A 21,370-nucleotide genomic window follows, 5' to 3' on the forward strand; every position below is an offset into this window, starting at 1 on the left:
TGATAAATTTACACTTTCTAGAATGAATAATTACATAATTTAACAAAAATAAAATAAATAAATATAGATGTATCCTGCCTGTGACATATGGAGCAGATGACGTCTAAGAACTCAACAAGGAATAGAACCCATTGCAGATCATTACTCTTGAATAGAAAGGCTTACATAATCAAATACTTATTCCTGAAAAATATTTTTTTAAAAAGGGGTGAGTTTTGCAACTCAGTGACTAGACAGTACATCTATAATTCACATGAGACCATCTAAACATTATTATGAAAATAATTTTAGTTAGAAAATAATAATTTATATGAATAAGTGAATCAATAAGGGAGTTCTCATACAAGAATAAAATCAAATAGTCCACACTTGGGGTGGCTCCACCTCTAAGGGTAGCCCTTTCCTCTAGTGTGTCCGTACGGAATAACAGATCCAACGTGTGGCCTACACGTTAGGCTAGCAACGTCCCTGCTAGCTGATGTCTGAGCCAGATGCATCTAGGTTAACGTCATAACCGCCTTTAGCTACAATTTTCTAATACGAGCCTCCCAAACCAATTCAAAACATATAATTTCAAATACAACCAATCTTTGATCTTTCAAATATATACAGTATCAAATCAAATTAAATAATACTTTCTTATCAAAAATCCTTTTCAATCATATGAAATGTCAAATATACTTTACAAATTCATAGTATATGAGTGAGTATTCACAATACTTTAATGTTTTAAAAGCACGTATTCAATAAAATCAAATATTCTAAAATAATACAAAACTTCATCAAACATGTATATAGTCTCATGTGCAGATTAAAAATTCGAATTTTACAAAAATAATATTTAGTTCTAATAAATCCATTATTAAAATCAAGTTTAAATCCTTTGTTAATAACTTGTAAGTATAGTCATAAATTCAAGCAGCATATATCAAAATAATTATAGATGTAAAGCCAAATAATTATAAATGTAAAGCCTACACACAACTTAGTCTCAAAGGACTGAAGATACCAAACCCGGGGTACCAAACTAAAGGGTACGGAAGAGCAAAAAATTTGGACGGAGGCAGCAGCAGCTCCAATAGGCAAGCAAAACAGCGAACAAAGGCACAACAATACAAAAGTGATGAAGGGCTAAAAGCAGAGCAACGATGACAACATCAACAACTGTGATAAAATAGTAGCGGAAACAGAAACAAAATAGAACAACCACTAACCAGGCTAGAACAGTTGTGAAACAGAACTGACAGAGGTGTGAAACCCTTCCTATGACGTTTTCAAAGGGCAAGGATAATGGTGGAACCAGTGGAAGAAGAATGGAGGATAGAGCATGGCCGGATAGGACAACAGCTTTCCGACGAGTTCTCCTCCGGCGGCGACCCAGCAGCTCAGCGACGAGCTCCTTCAATGACGACAGCAACCACCGCGACAGCCCCAACAGCGACGGTAGCGTCATTGCTCTATTTCTCTACTCGATCTCTCTTTCCTCTGGTGTGCAACAGCGGCTTGGCGAGTTTGGCGGTGACACAACAGAGCGTCGTGGCGGCGAAGTAGCAAGATGGCGACAACAACTTGGCAAGTGTGGTGATGGCAGCGACGAGGCCCACCAGCGCCGCTGCATCTTCTCCTTTCTCTCTCTCTGTCTCTGATATCACTCTCTCAGATCTCCCTCTCTTCTCTTTTCCCTTCACCTCTGCTCTCACCTTTTCCTTCTTCCCCTCTTCCTTCCTTCTTTTTTTTCTTTCATTCCCAGCTGCTTCTGTTAGGTGTGTGTATGTTGCTGAAAAAGAAAGGGGGCTAGGGTTTCTTTGGGGTAAAGGGATAATTAGGTGTTAATTAGGGTTAGGGTTTGGTAAAAGTAATAATGGTAGTATAGGAATTTTGATAAAATTGGAGGGTTGGATAGTAATCAAAGAAATCAAATGTAAAAGGTTTTAAAAAAAATTCAGGACATTACAGCATAAATATTGGTAATCATCCTTAATAATTATGTTCACATTATTGATTATACTTCACCAAATAACATAGTAAACTAGAAAGAGGCGAAGAAAGATCAAAGTTGTAAGAATTCTCAGAAGAAACCATCTTAAACATAATATGTAGCAAGAAGAAATTACATTGGTGCCAGGAATAAGAGTGCAAATTCGATGATAAAAAATCCTAATTGTAATATTATTGCTTTTGAAGAACATTAAAATTTCTCACAAACTCAAAAACTTATTCGTACTAAAAGCAAAGCAAAGAAAATGAAATTATCATGCCAGGTAAGTCATTTCTACGGAACTATTAGTTCTAATATCATTAGTATATAATTAATATATGTAATAAATGCTAATTAATTTGTACAAATCAGATTTTTTTTAGCGAAATTTAAACAATATAATATGTATGGGAATAAGAAATTAAATTAAGAAAATTACCAATGGACTAGGATCTTTTGGATCTGCAAGAAGCAAAAATATAAATCCATCATGTGTTAACCAAACAAAAGGCACTAAATTTATTCTTTAGAACAAGGATTCACAGGCAAAGAAAGTAGGTGTTGCTATTAGAGTGCCCCTTGTATAAGCAAAATAAAAGTGTGTAAATAAGTGGGATAAAAGGCGGTAGCGCCTCTTCAATGCCGTCATATATATTTCATCTGGACTTTGCATGGTTCAGTTAATGGTGCACCTTTTTGGAGGGTTAAATTAACTCTGATTATCAATCTTGACTTAATAAGAAGGAAAAGGTGTCACATGTCGTCACTTCACTCTTCTTTAAATCTTCATTATGCTATTCTCCACTTTCATTTACAAAAATAATTATAATTATTTATATTAATTAAAATTTCAGACTCAGACATAGAGGTGTTATAAGTTAAATCAATAATATTAGGGATTGTAACATATATAATGCAAGGACACTGCAAATCACTGCAAAAAGAATGTAAGTGGGACTATGTAATTGGACCCAAAAATCATCTATTCTTCACTTTTTATCAAGGTCATAATTTTTTTTACCATTAACACAGACAATACAATAAGATAGCATTAGCCAAGAGTTTGGCCAACATCTAAAAAACAGAGCAAGAATGAAATTTAAAACTGATAACAAACAAAACATCAACCAAACTACAATTAGATATTACATTGCCTTCAACTGCATACTCTATAATGTTATATCGGTTGATTTAACTTTGAAGTTTAATAAGATTTTAACTCCAATAAAGGAGGAGATTATAGATTAACAGAATGAAAGAAACAAGACTGGAATTTTTCCACTACAGAATTGAATATATTTCGCAAGTCTTTCCAACATTATTGCATCCCAAATCAACCAGCATGACATTCTCTGCACATTGCTTTTCATCACTCAGGAGCTTCACTTCTAACTGCTTATCTTCCTTTAGTGTCTTCCCTCTTCTACACGTCTCGGCCAATGGACGATTCACAATCTCGTTCTGTTCATAACAAGACCAAAATAAGTATCCACTATAACATAAAATGACAGTGTAATTCAATAAACCTAAGATGATTCAATTAAGATTTACAACAAATAACTTAGTGATCAAGTATGGTGAAAAATATACCTTTCTTTATGCACGTAAGAATCTCCGGACTTGAAAGAGCTTGTTTGAAAAATATATAAAGAGAGACATGAAAGAGCTAAACCTCAAAAGATTAAATTACATGAAGAATTATATTAGGATGTTGCATATAAACCTGCAAATAATTCATATATGGACTTGGATTCACAACTCTCAAGGCTTTATAAGCTTCGAATGGATCGGCAAATGTTCTTTGCTCGAATCTCTGGCTTAACACAATCTAAAAAAAATCCCCTGCCTTAATATGTTCTTTTGCCTGAAGGACTGTCTCCTTGTATGCTTCAGGTGCCATGGTTGACATCTTTAAAGGAGGACCGAAATTATGAGTATGCAAATTCACTGAACCTAAATCCAGCCTCAGACTAGCAAACCCAAATTTCAAATTAATTTCTGCTGGACCATAAAAATCGGTGCATGATGATATGCAAGAATGGATTAATTAGCATGAATAACATAAATCCTAGAAAATGAGAATTTCTCAAATAATGAACCACAATTAAACAAGAGATAGATGAAAAGGTTACTGACATGGCGAAAAAATCATCGATTAAAAGTTTATAAAGAAAATAGTGTTGCAAGTATAGCTCTTAACCAATGAAGATTCCGCGTATCAATTTAAAAGAGTTGTCACAAAATTTAGAAATAAAAATACTGGGAGTATGAGTCCCAGGTCATCTCCCAACGAGTTGCACAGAGAATGCTAATTTATTAAACAGGGGTTTTCAAGAGAGTTGAGTTGAATAATGAGCAATTAAATAGTTGTAAAATAAAAACTAAGAATGATTATTAATATTCTAAATAAAAAGGCCTTGACTGGGGGAATGATCAATTGAAAGTTCTATCCTTGTTGGGATCTCTTAGGTGTAGTATTAAAAAGGTTGTTGTTTTCACTTAGTTAACCCTTACTAAATAAGGGAAAGTCAAGTGATTGAGCTAACTCTTATTCACAAATCCTAGTCCTCTCCCTTGGGAAGGTCTAGCGTTAGTAAATACAGAACTAGCCAACAGCTTACAGTTTAATCTTCACTTAAGCCTTCCAACTCAAGTGTCTCCTTTTAATCAACCCCCATGTCAAGTGGAGAATCTACTCCATTGACATGAATATAATACTAAGAAAAATATAAGAAGAAGACATAATAAATTAAATAAAATAGAAACTGAAATTTAATTGAAAATAAAAGTAATCCTCTGTATCAACAATCCATGAAAGTAATCCAACTACTACTTTAAACAAGAATTATGAATATGGAATAAATAAAAGAGCAAATAAGGAAACAAACTAGAATAGTATCTTCAACGGAGGTGATGACTCTTCAATATCCAGAGCAAAAAGCAATAAACATGAATATAAAGAGAACCTAGAGGAAGAGTAGTTCCTCTCTAGATTCAGATCTAAAATCCTAAAACTATTCTAATGAGAATGTGTTGATGTTTCTTTTGAGTCTCTGCATGTTTCCTGGCTTTATTCTGTGTTTCTGGGCCGAAAACTGGGTCAAAATGCGGCACAAAAATCGCTGTCAGCGTTTTCTCTTATTTCTGCGGATCGCGCAAGTCACGCGTGCGCGTCATCCAGCGATTTATTAAGCACCACACCTCCATATATATGGATAATTCCATATATAATTTGGACTCGCTTTTCAGCTTGTCTCTTTGATGCTTAGTAAAATTGGGAGGGAAAGTATGGCTAACTAGATAATTAGCTACGGGTGCATACCAAGGAGCTACTTCAGATACTGCATGCAAGCTATCAAATGAAAAAGCATCATTGATAGGAGTGGAGTCATCCTTAATGTGCTCAAGGCGACTCAAGTGGTCTGCCACTAAATTTTGGTTACCACTCCTATCCTTAATTTCTAAATCAAATTCTTGCAGCAACAGTATCCAACGTATCAACCTTAGTTTAGACTCTTTTTCAGCTAGTAAATATTTTAGAGCTGCATGGTCCGAGTAAATTACTACCTTAGTACCAAGTAAATAGGCTCAGAATTCGTCCAGAGCAAAAACAATAGCAAGAAGCTCCTTTTCAGTAGTAGTGTAATTAGATTGAGTAGCGTCTAAGGTTTTAAACACATAAGCTATTACGAAAGGATCCTTACCTTCGCCCTGAGCTAGTGCCGCTCCTACTGCATGGTTGGAGGCATCACACATAATCTCAAAATGCTGGCTCCAGTCTAGTCCTCTCACAATTGGAGCTTGAGTCAGGGCGATCTTCAGCTTATCAAATACTTGCATGCAATCCTCACTGAACTCAAACTCAGTATCTTTCTGCAGTAGTCTGGATAAAGGTAATGCTACCTTACTGAAGTCCTTAATAAATCTCCTATAGAAACATGCATGGCCAAGGAACGAACGAACTTCCCTCACAGAGGATGGGTAAGGCAAACTAGAAATGACATCTACCTTTGCGGGGTCTACAGAAATACCAGTATAAAAGACAACATGTCCTAGAACAATCCCTTGTTTTACCATAAAATGACACTTTTCAAAATTCAATACAAGGTTTGAACTAACACACCTGTCTAATACTTTGTCTAAATTATCCAACCAAAGGCTAAAAGAATCACCATATACGCTAAAATCATCCATAAAAACCTCCATATAACTCTCAATGAGATTAGAGAAAAGACTCATCATGCACCTTTGGAAAGTAGCTAGTGCATTGCATAAGCCAAAGGGCATTCTCTTGTAAGCGTAAGTCCCAAATGGACATGTAAAAGTAGTCTTTTCCTAATCCTCGGGAGCTATATGAATTTGAAAATAGCCTGTATAACCATCTAAAAAGCAGTAATGGGATTTACCTGAAAAGCGATCAAGCATTTGATCAATGAATGGCAGGGGATAGTGATCCTTACGAGTGGCTTGGTTGAGACGCCTGTAATCAATACAAACTCTCCATGAATTCTGCACTCCAGTTGTCAGGAGCTCTTCATGCTCATTCTTTACTGTTGTGACTCCAGACTTCTTGGGCACTACTTGTACTAGACTGACCCATTCACTATCTGAGATGGGATAAATAATATCTACTTCAAGTAGCCTGGTCACTTCATTATTGACAACTTCTAAGATGGTGGGATTTAATCTTCTATGGGGTTGACGGACAGGCTTTGATCCCTCTTCTAAGAATATCCTGTGCTCACAAACTTGAGGGCTGATGCCTACTATATTCGCCAAGCTCCACCCAATTGCTTTCTTGTGTTGTCTCAGCACACTGAGCAGCTGCTCCTCCTGCTGGGAAGTGAGTTCCCTTGCAATGATAACTAGGAACTTCTAATTATCCTCAAGGTAAGCATACTTGAGGTGTGGAGGGAGGGGCTTCAATTCTGATCTCTGCTCATGGCTAGGCTCTAGATCATCCGGGGTTATTGACAATGGCACAGTGTCCTCATTATGTTCAGAGGGTGTCCCCATACTTCGACCTTGCTCCAAGTGTTTCTCTTCTACTTCTTCTTGGTAAACTTCAGCTACAGTTTCCTCAATGATGTCGCACTAGAAGATAGAATGGTCTTCCGGATGGGTGCTTCATAGCTTCATTCAAACTGAAACTCACTGTTCTGCCATCTATCTCAAAGGAATAAGTTCCTGAGAATGCATCCAGTTTGAACTTCGAAGTCTTCAGGAATGGTCTTCCAAGCAGGATTGATGACGGTCTTCCTGAGTCATTAGGGGGCATTTCCAAGATATAGAAGTCGATGAAAAATGTGAGCCCCTTAATGCTCACTAATACATCTTCCGCAATTCCAACTACTGTAATAATACTTTTATCTGCTAATACAAAATGAGCTGCCGACCTTTTTAAGGGAGGGAGCCTCAAAGAATCATATATAGACAATGACATTATACTAACACATGCTCCTAAATCACACATGCATTCATAAAATAATACACCTCCAATGGTACAGTTAACCATGCATGGACCTAGATCACTACATTTTTCAGGTATACCTCCCATTAAAGCAGATATAGAACTACCTAAAGGAATAGTTTCTAATTCATTAATTTTATCTTTGTGTATGCATAAATCTTTCAGAAACTTTGCATATTTAGGTACTTGTTGAATAACATCAAAAAGGGGAACAGTTACCTCAACCTTTTTGAAAATTTCTACCATTTTGGGATCAAGTTCCATCTGCTTTCTGGACTTCCGTGCAAGGTGTGGAAATGGGATAGGAATGGTGCCATTTGTAGCTTCTGCTTCCTTTGGTGCTTCATTCCTGGGGTGAGGTATTTCTTCTTTAACCAAGTCTTGCACTTCATCTTCTTCTTCAACTTCCTCCACTTCAACCATGTCCTCCATTGGGGCGTGTTTTAGTGAGCTTGGCTCCTCCGGATTCCTCTCTTGCAATGTGGTTCCGTACCTCAAAGTGATGGCATTGATACTTCCCTTGGGGTTAGATAAAGGCTGAGAGGAAATTCCACTGGAGTTTGAAGGCTGGTTATTAGAGTTATTCAGTGATCCAATCTGTGGGATAAGAGCTTGCAAGGTAGAGTTTAGACCGTTCATGGTAGAAGTGAGGTTGTTCTCCATGGTCTTTTGTCTTTCATCAATTGAGTGTAGTAACTCGTCATTAGAAGAGGAAGGGGGTAAGCAATCTGAGGGGTCTGCTGTTGGTTGTTCTGAGGTGCTTGGGACTGCCTTTGGTGAGGTGCTCTGTAAGGCTGGTTCTGACTCTGCTGTCTGTTGTTATAGTGGTGAGTATTTCCGCCTGTCACGCGGACGACCCGGGTTCGATTCCCGGCAACGGCACCATTTTGACGAGAGGACTTTTGCCGGTAAAGAAATTCACAAATAAATCCTCGTTGAAAGTATAGTTTCTAAACCAACAGAAAATCCTTTCGTACAAAAGTTTTGGTTATCACTAAAGCAAACCCAATAAAATTGATAACCGAGTAATTAAACCTCGGGTCGTCTCTCAAGGAATTGCAGGGAAGTATGATTTATATTGGTTATCGAAAAGGTATCTTTTTGGGTTTTTGAAATAGGGAACAAGTAATTTAAATGGCAAGAAAAATAAATTAATAATTATAAAAGCTCTTGGCAAGATATGAGAATTAGAAGTCCTATTCTTGTTATCCTTATCACTGGTGATGCGAATTGTTTATTGCTCCCACTTTGTTAACCCTTACTAAATAAAGGAAAGTCAAGTGGACTAATCAATTTGATTCCTTAAGTCCTAGTCAACTCCTATGGAAAGACTAGCTTTAGAGGGATCCAAATCAATCAGCAAATTCCAATTTTCAATCATCAGCTGAGTTTGATAACTCAAATGTCACCAATTACTCAACCAAAGCCAAAAGGGAAAAAATCCAAATTATTTGTATAATAAATAAAAGAAAGCAATCATAGATCTGAAATACCTCAATGTGTATCAAATTAAACATAGAAATCCATAAACCAAATTAGGAAAATAAACAAACTAAAGTAATAGAATAATTAAAAGTAGAAGAGAAAATAATTCAAAGGAACATTGAATCCTGGAATGAAGAAACAATCCTAAAACTAAGAGAAATCCCGAATCCTAGAGGAGAGAGCCTCTCTCTAGAAAACTACATCTAAAACCTAAAATTATGAATTATGTAGTTATTATTCCACCTCTGATTGCCATTGTTGTCTCTGCCTCCTCTATTATAGTTGTCCCTCCATCCTTGGTTGGAATTATCTTTCCAACCCTGGTTGGAGTTGTCCTGCCAACCTTGGTTAAGTTCCCACCTAGGTTATAGTTGCTGCTTTGTTGATAGTATCCTTGATTCAGGCGGTCATAAAAATTGTGAGTAGCTACCAAGGTGTTGTCCTCATGTTGGAGCTGTAGACATTCATCAGTGTAATGACTATAATCAGCACATATTCTGCATACTCTCTGAGGAACTAGTTGTTGACTACGTTGTGGTGAAGGAGGTTGAGACTGTTGCTGGCCCAGATGTATCTGCTTCAGTAGGTTGGTCATCTCACATATTGATTGTGTGAAAGCAGTATTCTCGCTGCTAGAGGAAACCTCTGCCACAGCCTTGGAGTGGTTGTTCCTATTGCGCTTGTGAGTCCGAGCAGACTCAGCCAAGTCGGCGATCAGTTGCCATGCTTCATCTGTGGTCTTGTACTTTTTCAGCGAACCATTGCTTGCACCATCTAATGAAGTCTTATCCTGAGGCTTCATGCCTTGTGTGAAGTAGCCGATCAACACTAACTTGTCAATCATGTGGGGGGGCATGCATCTAGGAGATTAGTGAAGCGCTCCCAGCACTCGTAGAGAGTCTCTGATTCGCCTTGGATGATCATTGAAATCTCTTTCCTTAGTCTATCAGTAACTTCAGCTGGAAAGTATTTTTCTAGGAATTCTCTCCTGAGCGTATCCCAGTTAGTAACAACTACTTCAGGTTAAGTGTAGTACCACTCCCTCGCCTTTCCCTAAAGAGAAAACGGAAAAGCGGCTAGCAGAATAGAAGTCTCAAATGCACCATTACGCCTAACAGTAGAACAGGCTGTCTGAAAATCTCTAAGGTGCTTGAGAGGCTCTTGAGCAGGTAAGCTGTGAAACTTCGGCAACAGATTAATTAATGCAGTTTTCAGTTCAATATCTACACCCAGATTTGGATTACGCGCTTGGAAAGGTGGCAATGTAAAATTTGGAGCTCCTACCTCCTGAAGAGTAATCCTCCTGGGAGCTGCCATGTCCTCTACGTTCAAATCAACAGAATCAGTAGCAAGGGAGCCTGTTTCTTCCTCAAATGACGTTTCAGATTTGTCCTCAGAAAGGACTAACCGACACCGAGCCAGCCTTATACGTGAGATAGTTCTTTCAATTTCAGGATCAAATATGGGTAGGCTCGGATCAGGTAGCGAACGCGTCATTCAATGAAAGAAACATACAGCTCATGGTAATAAAATAAAATAAAGTGCAAATAAAATAAAAATCCAACCAATAAATTAGCACACTGTTGCAACTCCCTGGCAACAGTGCCAAAAATTGACGTGGCGGAAAAATCACCGATTAAAAGTTTGTAGAGAAAATAGCGTTGCAAGTGTAGCTCTTAACCAATGAAGATTACGCGTATCAATTTAAAAGAGTTGTCACGAAATTTAGAAATAAAAATACTGGGAGTATGAGTCCCAGGTCGTCTCCCAACGAGTTGCAGAGAGAATGCTAATTTATTAAACAGGGGTTTTCAAGAAAGTTGAGTTGAATAATGAGCAATTAAATAGTTGTAAAATAAAAACTAAGAATGATTATTAATATTCTAAATAAAAAGGCCTTGACTGGGGGAATGATTAATTGAAAGTTCTATCCTTGTTGGGATCTCTTAGGTGTAGTATTAAAAAGGTTATTATTTTCACTTAGTTAACCCTTACTAAATAAGGGAAAGTCAAGTGATTGAGCTAACTCTTATTCACAAATCCTAGTCCTCTCCCTTGGGAAGGTCTAGCATTAGTAAATACAGAACTAGCCAACAGCTTCCAGTTTAATCTTCACTTAAGCCTTCCAATTCAAGTGTCTCCTTTTAATCAACCCCCATGTCAAGTGGGGAATCTACTCCATTGACATGAATATAATACTAAGAAAAATATAAGAAGAAGACATAATAAATTAAATAAAATATAGACTAAAATTTAATTGAAAATAAAAGTAATCCTCTGTATCAACAATCCATGAAAGTAATCCAACTACTACTTTAAACAAGAATTAAGAATATGGAATAAATAAAAGAGCAAATAAGGAAACAAACTAGAATAGTATCTTCAACGGAGGTGATGACTCTTCAATATCCAAAGCAAAAAGCAATAAACTATGAATGTAAAGAGAACCTAGAGGAAGAGTAGTTCTTCTCTAGATTCAGATCTAAAATCCTAAAACTATCCTAATGAGAATGTGTTGATGTTTCTTTTGAGTCTCTGACTGGATTTATTATGTGTTTCTGGGCCGAAAGCTGGGTGAAAACGCGGCGCAAAAATCGCTGCCAGCGTTTTCTGTTATTTCTGCGGATCGCGCAAGTCACGCGTACGCGTCGGTCACGCGTGCGCGTCATCCAACGATTTTCCTTGTCGCGCGTCCGTGTCATCCACGCATGCGCGTCATTCGTGCAGACTCCAATCCACGCGTACGCGTCAGGCACGCGCACGCGTCACTGTAATTTTCTCCATTCCACGCGCTCCCGTGAGCGATGCGCGCGTGTCGATGCTCGCTGGTCATCTCCTTAGTTTCTTGTGTTTCTTCCATTTTTGAAAGCTTCCTCTCCATTCTCTGAGTCATTCCTGCCCTGTAAAGCCTGAAACACTTAACACACGGATCACGGCATCGAATTGTACAAAGGAGAATTGAAATACACAAATTAAAGATCTTTAGGAAGCAAGTTTTTAACCATAAAACAATCTTAGGAAGGGATTGTAAAATCATGTAGTTCATATGAATAAGTGGGTAAAGACTTGATAAAACCACTCAATTAAACACAAGATAAACCATAAAATAGTTGTTTATCAGTTACTGAGGTGCGAACTGAAACTAGAGATCATAATGTATGGCAGAGGCAGTGATAAAAACCACCACGCGAGGCTACAAGCCATCGACAGAGACTGTTATATGAACTAGTGACAACTAACGCAGATTGAGGATGAAGTGGTAGCGAAGAATGTTACTTGAGCTGTTCAGTGTAAAACTTGGTGTGAGGAAGAGGGGGAGATAGCAGTGACGGCAAAGTGAAGAGGTTGCCATAGCAAAGTCAGCTGGAAGCACTGACAGACTAAAGGGGGGTGAAATGTGAGAATAAGAAAATAGCTTCAGCTGTGAAAGTCATATTCTTCATATTTAAAATAATTAAAAAAGATTGAAAGAAGCAAAACTACAAGCAACGTTAATAATTATTTAGTGGCCATTCATGTAATTGCCGTTATAAATGAAGTATTAAAGGTAATTATACATTTGCCGAAAAAAAAGTCATTTGACAAGAAAAATTACGGCTATATTAATATGGCCGCTAAACATTTGTCGGTAAAGACTATATTTTTTGTAGTGGATACCTCTCTATCATCTTTCTTAATAGGTATATCAATTCGATGGTGGATCTGTCTGGCATAAATTCAAATTGGTTCTCTGTTACTTGTGTCTCTTTTCTCAACCTCCGTTCTATCACCATTTCCTATAACTTCATGGTATGGCTCATGAGCTTGATCCCTTTATAGTTTTCGCAACTTTGTATATCACTCTTACTCTTGTAGATAGATATCAATGTGCTCTTTCTCCACTCATCAGGCATCTTCTTTAACAAAATCTCATTAAAAAGTTTGGTTAATCAATTGATGCATTTTCCTCCAAGGCCTTTCTAAACCTCAATCGAAATATTATCAGTTCCTACTACTCTGCCATTTTTTATTTGCTTTAGAGTCTCTTTTACCTCGAAGTCTCGAATCCTTCAATAGTAGTAAAAGTTTTGATCTTCTTCCCTTGTGCATAACCGACCAAGGCTCTGAAGAACCTTATGTCCTTCATGAAATAATTCGTAGAAGTAGCTCTTCCACCTTTTATTAATCTTCTCCTCTGGAGCCAACACCTCTCCATCATTATCCTTTATGTACTTAACCTGATCCAAATCTCTCGTACTTCTTTCACGGCTCTTTGCGATTCTATATATACATTTTTGTCCTTATGTTGTACTCAAAGACTGGTAGAGACCCTCATATGCTCTTGTTCTTACTTCACTTATAGCCACTTTTGTCTCTTTTTTAGACGTCTTATATTTTTCACATAGTAGAAATAATATTTAAAATTATTTTGTACAATATAACCTCCATAATTAATTCTATTTACATAATACTCGTAATTACATATTTATTGTATATAAAATACATAATTATTTTAATAATAATTAATAAATATTAAATAAGATAATTTTAAAATATTTAAAATAAATTTTTATTATCTCTCAAATATTATTACATGTTAAATTAAGAGAGTTGTGTAAAGTATCTCAGAGGAGGTGGTTGTACTTGCTTCTTAATTTTATGAATGATTTGATTCCTGTCACTATGGAGCATTGGGTAGGTTCAAAGCACTAGCTTTGCGCCTTTGCCCGAAGACAAAAGGCCGATCACTATGGGATTAGCCGCCTCTTGAAAGAAAAGTATGTATGAATGATTTTACATGAACTCGCCCTCACTCATTGAACGTAGAACTGTCTGCTTAGGACTGTTAATTTTATCTGCATTCGCGAGGGACATGTAAGCGCATGAGTCATGTTGAGTGTGAAGTCATAAAGGAGATTTAGAACTTGCTTGTATCTATATAAGAAAGAACCCAAGTGTAAGGGACTCATTACTCATAGTCGATTATCGTAACTGAACTCAGACAGGGAATTGATAAGCAGTTAAGCACAGCAAGCAACAAATCAGCGAAGAACAGGTTAAAAAATGAGCAGCAGCGCCGGCAAGTTGGTGTGTGTCACCGGTGCTTCCGGTTACATCGCTACCTGGATAGTCAAGTTTCTTCTTAATCGCGGTTACACTGTCAAGGCCACTGTCCGAGACACAAGTACGTACCACCAGTCCACCACTACTTTTTATTTTATCTTATTATTTTTCTCTTCAAAATGTGTTTCTCTTAAAAACACGCAGGCGACCCCAGAAAGGTGGAGCACTTAACTAATCTTGAGGGCGCCAAGGAGAGACTGCAGCTGTTCAAGGCGAATCTTCTAGAAGAGGGTTCTTTCGACTCTGTTGTTCAAGGCTGCGATGGTGTCTTTCATACTGCATCTCCCTTTTATAATGATGTCAAGGATCCACAGGTTAGGGCTTCTTCCATTATTGTGCATTTCCATCTTTTGTTTCTTCTCTTGTTTTCATGACATTGAATTTCTATGTTGTGTTTCTCAGACTGAATTATTGGATCCGGCGCTGAAGGGAACTCTAAATGTTCTTCAATCATGTGCGAAATCGCCGTCTGTGAAGCGTGTGGTTTTAACTTCTTCAACGGCTGCAGTTACACATAATGGAAGGCCTCGGACTCCTGAAGTTGTAGTTGATGAGACCTGGTTTTCCGATCCAGATTTCTGCAGGAAGTCAAAGGTATGTGCTCTGTCTCCAAAGCACTTGGGAGCTTCAAATTTGTTATCATATTATGCCAATTAGGCCCAAATTAGTAGAATTGGAATTAGCTGCGATAGATAATGACGCCAAAAATTTTTTATCCTACTGTGAGCTTTTTCTAAAAAAACTCTTTTTAACTAAAATATCAGTTAATAGTCAAATTTGTCTTTTGAAACATCATCTATTTTTTAAATTAGTTCTCAAAAGATTTTTTTAGTCATATTAGTTTTTAAAAAATAAAACATAAGTCAAATTGGTCGTTCCGTTAATTAGATGATAATGGCATGATGACATGTCACGTTAAGTGTTACGTGGCATGATGACGTGATAAGTTAATACCACGTGTCACAAGATGATTGGTTGACGTGTCAGGTCAGTGATACCTAACATGCTACGTGCCACTTGATGTGTAAAAAAGTTATTTATAATAAAAATTAGTCTTTGAAAATTTAGCGCAAGTCATTTTCATTCTTAAAATTTTAAAAATTAATCAAATTAGTCTTTAGATAATTTTTTTTATTTTTTCTTCATAATATTAAATTTGAAGTATTTTTTATAGTACTAATTTTAATATTATTTTTTTGACCTTAATAAATAAAATTTTCTTTACATAAAATAATAAAAATAATTAAATTATTATAAAATTATTTTATCATTGATATTTTAAATTGTATATTTTCAAATTGTAATATTTTATAGTGACATTTTTTTTAAACGAGTTTATCAAATTATTGTTGATTATATATTTAAAAATTTAATATTTTAAGTTTATAGTTTTTTTAAAATAACTACTATATTTATTTAGTGAGATATAAAAGATTAAGATATTTAAAATAACTACTATATTTTTTATTGAAATTTATTAAAATATTAAAATTCTAGTTTTTTAATATTTTAAAATAACTATTATATTTATTTAGTGAAATATAAAAGATTAAAATATTTAAAATAACTACTATATTTATTTAGTGAAATTCAAAATATTAAAACTCTAATTTTTTAATATTTTAAAATAACTACTATATTTTAAATGGTTTAATCTTTTATATTTCACTAAATAAATATAATAGTTATTTTAAAATATTAAAAAACTAGAATTTTAATATTTTAATAAATTTCAATAAAAAATTATAGTAGTTATTTTAAATGTTCTAATTTTTTAGATCTCACTCTATATATATAGTAGTTATTTTAAAAAAATATATTAAAATATTAAGATTCAATAAGTGATCCCACAAATCGGTTTTTCAATTATTGACTTCTACCATATATATTAAATAATAATAAAAATTATAATTTTAAAAAATTTAAAATATTTAAATTTTAAAATAAATATTATATTATATAATAAGATTTAAAATATTAAATTTTTAAATATATAATCAACAATAATTTGATAAATTCGTTTAAATAAAAAAAAAATTGCTATAAAAAATTACAATTTGAAAACATAAAATTTAAAATCCAAATTACAAAATAACTTTATAATAATTTAAATAATTTTTATTATTTTATGTAAAGAAAATTTTATTTATTAAGGAATAATATTAAAATTAATACTATAAGAAATACTTCAAATTTAATATTATGAAGAAAAAATAAAAAGAATTTATATAAGGATTAATTTGATTAATTTTTAAAATTTTAAAGATGAAAATGACTTAAGTCTAAATTTTCAGAGACTATTTTAATTATAGATAATTTTTTATACATCAAGTGATACGTGGCATGTTTGGTGTCTCTGTCCTAACATGTCAACCAATCATATTGTGATACATAGCATTAACTTGCCACATCATCAGCCGTTATCATCTAACTAACGGAAAGACCAATTTGACTTACATTTTATCTTTTAAGGACTAATATGACTAAAAAAATCTTTTGATGACTAATTTGAAGAATGGGTAATTTTTCAGGGACGAATTTGACTATTAATTTTTTTAAAAAAATATTAAAAAATTATATTTGGATATCTTACATAAAAATATTTTTTATTTAATAATTGAGAAATGCTACCACTATTAGAATTTATTATTGTTGACCATCACTTAGCCATAAACTCAATTTCTTTAGTGCAGTTCCTTTAGTTTAGTAATCCAATAATATATTTTATCCCATACTTTTAAATATTGATGGTTAAGTGATAACTAAAAATAATAATTTTGATAGCCCTCTAACATTTCTCTTAATAATTATATTTAGATACAATAATATAAAAGAATTTATTTATTTATTTATTATGTTAAAAATATTTTTTTAAGTAAAAATATTATTTAAAAAAGATAAATAATAGTTTTAAAATTTTTTATTTTTTAAATATTTTTATTTTTACTATTAAAATTTTACTAAACACACTAAAAAATAAAAATAATTCTTTTTAACAATTTAATAACATCCAAATAAATTCTAAATACATTATTGCAACTTGCAATGTTTTGGTCTTAAAGTTTAAACATATCTCTCTTACCGGAGTCTTCTTAGGTCTCTTTCAACCCATAGTGATTGGTTTAACTTAAATCCCCTCCTTCATTATTCTGTCATTTTTGTGTGACCACTTGGCCACACTAAACTTTAGTTCATAGCTGGTGGCAATGCAATAAACTTATAGTTTTAAAGATATTCTTTTAGTCAGACACTCCTCTACTTTGACCAGCCCATTTGAATCTTATGGATTAAATCATTTTTTATTCCTTTATTGTCTTGAATAATACAATTGAGATATTTAAATCTGTCGACCTAGGATGGAAAATAGCATAAATAGTTTCATAATTATAATTGCTCATTGGGTGAAAAGTGATGAATTGTTTGAATTTAGTTTCTTTGAGTAGGGTATTACCTTTGATGGAAGTCCTGTATTATGTGATTCAACTTCTGAATCCGACAAAATTCTTTAAATCAATTTATCTAGATCTTTTATTTTTACTTCTTCCCTTGAAAAGCTTGCATATATCCATTATTTAGGTGAGGAAGGATTGATATTATCCATCAAATGCTCTGCATTTGCCTGGCTAACACTAACTTTCATGTTAGTATTTTCTTAGCTTATTGATACTTTTCTAATTTTAGTGATGTACCTATATATTGAGGTGTTCTGTTCTCTAACTTTCAATCAACCGTTGTGGTTTGTTAAAGGCATGCAATATTGATTCTTCATCTAGTTATGCTGTCAATTTATTCAAATTCAAAATTTTTCCAATCCTAAACTGGGTTAAAAGAAAATGGTTGTTCCACGAAAACTGAATCTTGGATAGTGTAACAAATTGTAAATAGGAGAATTATGCAATGAAGAAATATGTTAGAGAAGGAAAGACACAATAATGAGGAACATCTACCATCGAAAGTTCTTCCCAAAATGTGAGCCATCACCTACCAAGAAGAAAATCAAAGACTACTAAGGTTTTATTTATTTCGTGTTTTGACTGGATTTTGAGTCACATGAAACAACCAAATCCCTTGTAAATTTGAGACTCTGCCCCAGCAATTTGAATGCATAGATGATCCAGTGGCTTTATAATCTGCTTCCATTGTTTTTGGTACTAGTATTACTTAGAAATAGCTTGGAGTTTCAATCTTGTATGCACTCATATTAACTGTTTTCTCATATCAATGGGCTTAAAGCAACATGGGATCTGTTGGTAGGTATGATATATTTCCACTGTTATTCCAACTTGAGGTTTGTGGTTTGGCATAACCTTTGATGGGAAAGCCTTTCCTTACCCTATACTTTTTGTGTCCAACCAATGTAATACCTATTTGTGTATGATATGCTATAGAAGCTCAATTTGCTTGACATTTCGCATTTTTCCTTTCTTTTTCTGGTTTACACATACCAATTTCTATTTATGTTTTCAGATGTGGTATGTGCTTTCAAAGACATTGGCTGAAGATGCTGCCTGGAAATTTGCAAAACAAAACAACCTTGACATTGTCACTATTAACCCAGCAATGGTTATTGGGCCTCTTTTGCAACCAATACTTAACACAAGTGCTACTTTAATTTTGGATATAGTTAATGGTATTTTGAAAACTCTATTATCTGCAATGCTTCATCTGTATTAAATGAGTTTGATACTTCTTAAGTCAGCTATGTGTTTTTGATCAAGCAAATTGAGAAAGAGAAATAAAAGCATGGAAATAAAAATTGAAAAAGAATATCTGAAGGAGGGTTATAAAAGTTTATATATGGTATGTGAATTTAATCATATCACTTGTTGAGTTCTCCTCCTCCTCCTCCTCCTCCTTCCCAATACCTCTGTACCTCACCCATGTAATACATTCTATTCCTGTTCCAGTTTCCCCTATCCAAATCTCACTATTAATCAGAGTACTAAAAATTCTTTTACTTGCTCTCTTAACATTTCATTGATTTTCTTCAATGTGTCGTTGATTGTATATTTAGTTATTTTCTGAATATTAGTTGCTCCTATGTGGTTCAAATATATTTGCTTTTCCATTGACAAGACTTCTCCATGAGTTTAATAGAGGAAAACTTTCACCTCCTTGATACAGGTGCACAAACATTTCCAAATGCTACTTTTGGATGGGTCAATGTGAAAGATGTTGCAAATGCTCATATCCAGGCTTATGAAATTCCTTCAGCTACTGGGAGATATTGTTTGGTAGAGAGAGTAGTGCATTATTCGGAGCTTGTAAACATTTTACGTGATTTATACCCAACATTACCCCTTCCAGAGAAGTAAGTTTACTTATTTGATTACCTTCACGAATACATACAAATCCATGTTTGCTGAATCAAGTTCTTTTGATGCTTTCATTGTCTGTTTGAAAACTCAAAACTTCTTAAAAGATTCTTCATTGATTTCAATATAGTGTTTATTTATTGTCTATCTAAAATGTAAATCGGAAGTTCTAGAAATTCTGGCACAAAAGTTTCAGAACTAGACAACTGGCACTTGTGGTTCTTATAGTGATAATTTAATTGAATAACTCAGTTCAAGTGACCTCAAAAGAGTCTTTGTATTTCCAAAATAAGGGACTAAGCTTGCAAAATTGAAATAGTGCTAGATTTAGATGAAGTTAGTCGTCAAGCATGGGCATAAGAAATGTTGTAATGTTAGTTATGATATGGCAATGCACAATATTTTGTTTTCTTTTACTTACATGAGGCCATAGAATATTATCATAGCTTGCTTAGTTTGTGTGTTTGTTAATATTGTTTCAAAGTTAAATTCAAAATCTGTAGGTTATGTAATTTCTGACATTATTACTGTTAGTCATTTAGCATGCAGAGTCTCAACTTTCAATAGTTGGTATCTCTAATCCCTTAGTTATTTCCTTTTCTTATCGTGTTTTTTATTATGCAAGCTGAAGGATCTGCATCTCACTTCACTTTTTCCTTAAAAAGCAGACTTTACTAACTAGTTTATATTTAAAAGAATTTGCTAATTTGTAGACTATTCGTACAAAATTCATTCATTCATTCATTACATGTCCTTGAGACAACTTTCCATGTGTAGGTCATCCGAATTTGACTTTCAAGGTTGAAATTCGTTGGTGAATAGTCACTTAGTGTCCTATATGATGTTTTTGTCCACTTGTTCCACATTTACAAAATTGAAACAATTCTAATTTTTCTTGAGTAGATTTTTCTAATACCGGTTTCACCTTGTCATCATTGTTATCAGGCCTGCGGACGATAAGCCGTCTGTGCCAACATATCAAGTTTCAAAAGAAAAGGCAAAGAGCTTGAGACTTGAATTTATTCCTTTGGAAATGAGCCTCAAGGAGACTGTTGAAAGCTTGAAAGAAAAGAAATTCACCAACTTTTAATTCATCGTATATTAGTAGAGATAATATTTAGTTATGTACTTTAATTTTATTGCTCATGAGTCATGACACAATGAATGTATGTCAAATAAGACTTGGAAGTTGGAAGAAATAGTACTCATACTGCAGGTTGCAGATAATGGAATAAAAGTTTGGAAGGGATGTTAGATATGAGTCTATGTTATCATGTTGATGCTCACAATAACTGCCTTTGCATATAATAGAATTGTGTCCTATCTTTTTTAATATATACGTTTTTTTTCTCTGTGGTTGGTTAAAAAGACTAAACTCTCTTAGAGGCATAGAGCATGTTTTATAATCATTGGGAAAGGGATTTTTTGTCAAACAAAAAACTTTGTTTTCAAGAGTAAATTATCATTTTTATCCACAAAAATTGAAAATGTTGATACATCTACTTATAGAAGAAGGAAATTATCAATTGTACTCATGAAACATGGGTTTTGTATAACAAAATTATCCAAACACTAAAAAATTACCTAAAAATCTCAAATTACCTTTCTCTTCACCACTACTACCATCATCTCCCCTCTCTTTCTTCGCATTCCCATTTTTTTGTTTTTCCCATTCCAATTTTTTGTTTTTTTCCATTCCACATTTTTTTCATTCCCACCTCTCTTCGCAATGGATTTCTGCCACCAGCCTCCCTAGTGCTACTGCAGCGGCTAACAGACCCACAATTACCACCACTACACTTTCTCTTCCACCTCCTAAGGTCTCTGATGCCCTCCACTCCCAATCTGCTTCTCCGAGAAGCAAACCCTATCTCTGCCTCCAAAAACTTTGAACTTGCTGAACTCCCTGAAGCACTGTCGCGCGACCTCTATCAGCCACAACAGCTTCAATTCACCAACCATCAGCACTGTCGCGCGACCTCCATTAGCCATGACGAGCCGATGTTGCAGAGTGCAAGT

The 21,370-nt window shown here is 34.5% G+C and overlaps 1 protein-coding gene across 1 annotated transcript; it reads left to right on the forward strand.

Moving 5' to 3' along the window:
* The first annotated feature begins 13,688 nt into the window (after positions 1-13,688).
* LOC130970183 (cinnamoyl-CoA reductase CAD2-like) lies at positions 13,689-20,701 on the forward strand. Its single transcript, XM_057896175.1, has 6 exons — positions 13,689-14,097; positions 14,181-14,350; positions 14,439-14,630; positions 18,504-18,666; positions 19,161-19,347; positions 20,297-20,701. Exons 1-6 carry the CDS (start codon positions 13,977-13,979, stop codon positions 20,439-20,441), a joined length of 978 nt encoding a protein of 325 aa, XP_057752158.1. The 5' UTR covers positions 13,689-13,976; the 3' UTR covers positions 20,442-20,701.
* The last annotated feature ends 669 nt before the right edge of the window (positions 20,702-21,370 follow it).

The sequence above is a fragment of the Arachis stenosperma genome, chromosome 3, assembly GCF_014773155.1.
Source record: "Arachis stenosperma cultivar V10309 chromosome 3, arast.V10309.gnm1.PFL2, whole genome shotgun sequence".
Taxonomy (NCBI): Eukaryota; Viridiplantae; Streptophyta; class Magnoliopsida; order Fabales; family Fabaceae; genus Arachis; species Arachis stenosperma.